Raw genomic sequence first — 6,000 nt, forward strand, 5'->3', positions numbered from 1 at the left:
CACAGTGCACCTGTGTGTTACAGTGTGACAGACAGTCTGAGCCGCCTGATGTCAGGATGTTAACAGTGACGGTATTCTTCACGCAAAGATACACAGGCTCTATAGGCACGTGGTGACATCCACATCAGATCTCGCACCACTGCCATGCATCTTTGATGACATGGCAGACACACGACTTACGCTGCGATGCACACACACACACACAGCCTCAGAAGTCCAACCTCCACCCTGCTCACTCCTCCTCTTCAGCAGACTGTCAACACGGATCATCTTGCATTGACTCATAAAGAGACTACTAAAAATAAGACTTGTATTTGGCAGGATAGAAACAAACAATGCATCACAGATCAAAACACTACATCAGATGTGAGGAGACGTAAGACTAAGAGAAAGAAAGAAAGAAAGAAAGAAAGAAAGAAAGAAAGAAAGAAAGAAAGAAAGAAAGAAAGAAAGAAAGAAAGAAAGAAAGAAATAATCAATTTTCTATCTTATATATATTATAAGATAATTCTGATTATGCATATTTGACATGTAAGTCACCCCGCAGTGCAAAAATGAATGGCTGTAAACAAATGTGTTAAAATATGCACTGTTTCGTGACCTGAATCTCTCCCTCACAGAGTCTCTGCCTCAGCAAAGCCAGCAATGTAACATGGCACCAGCCGGAGGGGCCACCTGATATTCCCCAGCAGAGCTCAGGGTATCTCATTTCTGCTTAGCTTATGAAATGGAAAATCCACCCTAAAATTGAAACGTATTGCTCCATCTAATAAAGAAACTAAATTTTCAATTACACTTTAATTACGATGTCATGTCAAAAACACCAACACCAGTCTCTTAACATGTACTCCAGCTAGATTAACACTGGACAAGCTACAACAAAATAAAAAAAAAATATATTTTTTTTTGTTGCTAAGCTAATAGGTTTTATTAAGGCTTTAAAGTGCCTCGGGTAAAATGTTTTAGAAAACACAACCTAGGTAAAAAAACAGCAACAAGAAATTGTCTTCCTATGACCTCACTTTAATGACATGAAATGACAAAGCGCACACAATTCCTGACATTAAAGATGATTATAGCCTCAAACAGAAAGTCTTAAAAAATGCTAAGAGCCAGAGAAAATCACTCTGACCTTTTCCAAGAGTCTGACAGGAGAGAGTGATTGACAAGCTGCAGAAATATGAGATTTAAAAGATCCATTGTGTGTTGTAAAACCTTGCTAACATGCTAACTGGTTATTGGTAAATGGTAAATTGGCATTTTCTATTGTACAGAATATACATTCTTGTAGTCAACAGGAGCAAGTTAGTTAGCTGAAAGTTGCTATACTCATTGAGACTGATCAACTATTGATTACATTAGGGTTCAGGTCCAGTCCTCTGTTTCCTGTTGTTGTCTGCATTCCCCAAACACCTTTTCATACTTTAGAACCAAATATACAGGTCATGATGTGAACCCAACATGGAGGTAATCTTTTATATCGTGACCTGCACGGTTGGGAACATCTAGTGCTCATGTAACACTCATTCAAACCTACAATCCCTCTGACTCAGCCTCCAGTTCAATGCCAGTGAAAGCAAGTACATTCTCTCAGCTCCATACCTAACAATGCATCATGTGTATTCAGACCTGCACATTAGCACACTCTGCAGTCTGGTCTTTTCGTATCAGTGACAAAGCATAAGCACATAAACACATAAACACATCAGCCACCCCCAGCTGATAATGTAATCTGGCACCAGGCTCTGAGGGCCAAGCAGAGTTGAGGAAAGGAGTGTGCCAAGCACTCCGGAGGCTAAATTTACTCACCCGCTCTAACCCCGGAGCCTATGCAGATTCTGTTAGCACTTCTGAACAGTTCGCTAAGCCATCAGTCAGCCATTCTCCATGTTAATGATGAATGTGCTCTTATCAGAGCAGCATCACTCTGCACACTGAGCAGCTGCACTTTACACAGCCAAGAGGATCCAAAGTGCTGCATTACACAGCACTGAATCTGATCACACAGGAGCATTTAGAAGTGTGTCTCTGCTTCCATTGTGTTCTGTTTTACAAACTATACTGTTTAGAAAAACATTCATTCCGAGGTCCACTAAAAACTTCACGTTATAGCAAGATGCCATCTGAAATTGGTACAAAACTGGTGCATCTTATGCATCTTAATGGAAAAACTCCCTGCAGTGTAAAAGTGATAGTTGGCTATCTTTGTCTGTGTGTGTGTGTGTGTGTATGGGCATTTTTGTATCTCTGCATGAGAAATGATGTTTTCAACCGTATTAATTCGGCCTCTCTGATTAGGTGTGTGTTCTCAACAAGCTTATCTGAAACGGAAAATAAATTTTGGATCAACAGTAGATGTGTGATAAATTACAGCCCTTATCTTTCTAAGGGACAGCGTTCACCAGCTGATTACCAGGCGAGCGCGCTTCAGCATTAATCATCACACAGAGTATATTCTTCCAAAATCCTGCACTCCAATAGTGGATCATGTACTGTCCCATTTAGCGGGAGATGCAGGAAGAGTTTGTCCCACTTCTTAATTTGTGTTGACTCATTGATGTACAGCTCTGAGGAGGATAATTAAAATATGGAGGACCCAGGGGAATACTTGCAATCCTGGATATGTGTGTGTGTGTGTGTGTGTGTGCATCATTTTATCAATGAGTCCTCTCCCAATGATAGTAAACAGACTGCAGTCCTAGTCTTAATGAAAACATCTGCACAGGTGATAGCGACCCCTCAATGCTGTTACTGCAGATTTAATCAGAAATCTGAATGTAGGCTGTAAAGATGGCCGGAGGGGTGATAAATGGGACAATGATAAAGTGGGACACTAACTGTCAATGGATTTGATGTTCTACTCAGTTTGGACACGGCTCAAAAAAATCATAATTGAGTCATATCAATGATTAATTAGAACTGAATATGATCTCAGACAACAGCAGCTGCAGGAACACATCGATAAACAGCACGGACTTCTGACAAAAAAAATAAAAAATTCAAATCTAAAGAGGGCTCAGAAATGAAACCTAACACTGCAGTTCCTCAAATGGCCACTTGAGGATGGTTTATCATCATCATCATCATCACAGACCTTTATTTTAAAAAGTCCACTTTTAACAGAAATATACATGTTTACAGGCTGAAAACTGTACTGGTTTCCTTTGTTTCTCAACACTTGTTGCAAGTTCTTTTAAATAATTATGTGTATGATGTTAATGTGATTATTTTACTGCTCCTGATTGATTATTTACAAGTCTTGGACAGACTGGAAGCGTCACCAACCAGATGCTTTTGCAGCTCACATGCATAAAACAACCAAACCAAACACACACATAAAGAAAGACAAATATGGAGGACACACAACATTGTCAGCTGCCTGTTGTGTGTCCTCCATATTTGTCTTTCTTCTATACTTCTTCTGTGGACTTTTCCACAGAAGTAATTACTGCAAACAGCGGGTGTGTGGTTGGTGTCACAGTATGGCTGAATCTTGCAGTGTGTATCGGAGGACTATAATGTCTGTAAAAATGTCTGTGCTTCTTAAAAATCAGTAAAGATTGAAAATGGTCTAGCGTGTATAGCCAGCCTTACAGCCTTACTCACAGCACTGAGCTGATGAAACCAATGAACACTTTTTTTTTTGTTCCACTCATCTTTCTTGTACAACATGACCCCCGACAGCTCAGATGGAGATCTAAGAGTGGCTAAAGCAGCCTCGAGCCATTATCTTGTGTAGAGGGCTACAGATGTCCGGCAGGCTCACTTCACCTGATTTTCAAACTTCCTGTATCCCCGACCTACACACACACAGAGCTAACATGACCTGAGGGTATTCACCAGAATTCACACGGATCCCTCTGCAGCAAGAAGACTCACGTATTTCCTCACACTGGTGGTTGATGTTTGCTAAAGATTTTGTTTGTCTGGCAGCAATTTACTTAAACATAGGTTATTGATATTTGAGTTGGATGGCCACAGATGTCCAGAGGTCTGTTACTTAAACCGAAATGTAACATATAATAGGCTTAATTCTATAGATATTCACAGACTCAAAATTTGAGGCACCGTTTTTGTGTGGGGAAAAAGCACATAAAGTCTGAGAAGACGTGTGAAGAAGTGAAGGATTTTAACTCTCAAATGTTATTATTTATCATTAAGTGAATAAAATGATACCAGGACATTGATGGTGCACAAATATGACCATTTCATCATTCATTTTGTTGTGATATAAAAAGAAAATGCAAACTTTTTTCTTTCTTTTTTTTTACTGGACATCCTGATTGTTACAAATCCTGCTGTAATATTTTTATTTTAACTTTGTCTGTAAATTGAAATCGATCCCGCCTGTCTCTCTCTCTCTGTCTCTGTAGTCTGCTTCACAGCCAACAGATTATCACTCCCAAACTTTCACAGGACACCACCACGCTGCGCTCACCTTTGATGTGCTCGTTCACGACGCTCTCCAGCCGGTCCAGCCTCTCGATAATCCTCAGGGTTTCACCTTTGCTGTCCTCCTCCAACTTTCTTTCCGCCTCGCCGCCGCCACCGCCTCCGCCTCCGCCGCTCTCAGCAACTTTGGGACCGCTGTTGGCCACGTAGTTGGTGATCCATCCGACGTACAGGAGGCAAACAATGTTGGTCATACCGCTCAGGATCACGCATGTTGACACCAAAGTTTTAGTTCTCCTTGTGCACAGCATCGCGACATCCCTCCATGGGCTCCCTGTTTCTCCGTGGCGCGCGCAGGCAGGTGGATTGAGAGGAAGACGCGCACTCGTGTGCAAAATGTGTAACTAAAGCGATACGATGCTGTGGACTCAGTCCGTCTCTGCGCTCTCCGGTCCCGGCTGAGGCATTGCTAAAAAGCTTTCCACTGCCGTGATAATAATATTCTGCTGCTAACACTAAGAAGGAGAGTCCCCCGCTGAGCAGCCGGCGTGTCAAGCTGCGCTCAGCCGCTGCAAAGCCGTGAGACGCAGCGCTGCCCCTCCACCCCCCCCCCTTTCCCTGTAGCCCTCCTACAGCCCAATGAAAGAGGAGGAGGCGGGGTCTGATCGCCACCGCCGGCCCCCTCACAGCTGGAGTACACACCGGAGCGCGGAAGGGAGGAGGGAATGTGAGGAGGATGTGAAGTAGATTGACCCAAACGGAGATGGATCGGAGTGATGAGGTGAACCAAACAGGTGCGCCGGAGCAAAGACTCTATGGGTGGGCGTGCGCGCCTGCGTAAATGCATGTTTTTAATGCTCCAACCACGTGTACAGGTTTGCATGTGTTTAGTTAGTTGGTATGGCACGGCACATGGAAAATATAATATACTTCCATATTCTTATAAATCCCTGCAACAAGTTCCATAATCCAACTCACAATTGGAGACCAATCTAAGATCTGCTCTTTGCACATCTGTTTAACAATGATTTTGGACAATTGGACTAAATATATTGTTGAGAAATAGTTATTTACATGTTTTATAAAAGTTCATGAAATAATTTCTGAAATCTGGATCTTTCTTTTTAGCCTTTTTTGGCCACCCTAGACACACCCACACCTTAACACCCTGTATAAACGTGCATCTAAAAATCTTTTTGTTAGGTGCCTTAACAAAACTTTTTTAGATGCTGCTCATATGACCACAGTGAAACCTCAGCATTGATCAAAGTTATTATATCCCCAACAGATGCATTAACTCCTCCAATCATCCAACACACACACACACCTATACACACCAAGTAATGCCAATAATCTGGAGAAAATATAAAATCTTTCTTTTACATCATATCATAGGTAATTATTAGATGAGTCTTATTATATCACTTTAGAAAAAAACACATTGGAACCTGGAAGCCACAACCATGCACCTGACATACACCTCTACAGCAGTCACAGTGAATGCAGTAATTGTGATTGGTCCATTAAAGTGTACCATGTTTGAAGCCACTAACCAACTACCCAACATCCAAAAATGTTTCAAAATACATTTCCTCCTTCTGCATCAGT

General features: G+C 41.8%; 1 protein-coding gene across 2 annotated transcripts in view; it reads right to left on the minus strand.

Moving 5' to 3' along the window:
* Nucleotides 1-4,947, minus strand: part of galnt18a (UDP-N-acetyl-alpha-D-galactosamine:polypeptide N-acetylgalactosaminyltransferase 18a) — a 111,482-nt gene extending 106,535 nt beyond the window's left edge. For both annotated transcript variants that reach the window (XM_028407785.1, XM_028407784.1), the window contains exon 1: nt 4,439-4,947. In XM_028407785.1, coding sequence (XP_028263586.1) covers nt 4,439-4,703 — 265 coding nt within the window. In that variant the 5' untranslated portion in view covers nt 4,704-4,947. The remainder of the gene's footprint in view (nt 1-4,438) is intronic.
* Nucleotides 4,948-6,000: the final 1,053 nt, after the last annotated feature.

The sequence above is a fragment of the Parambassis ranga genome, chromosome 6, assembly GCF_900634625.1.
Source record: "Parambassis ranga chromosome 6, fParRan2.1, whole genome shotgun sequence".
Classification (NCBI taxonomy): Eukaryota; Metazoa; Chordata; class Actinopteri; family Ambassidae; genus Parambassis; species Parambassis ranga.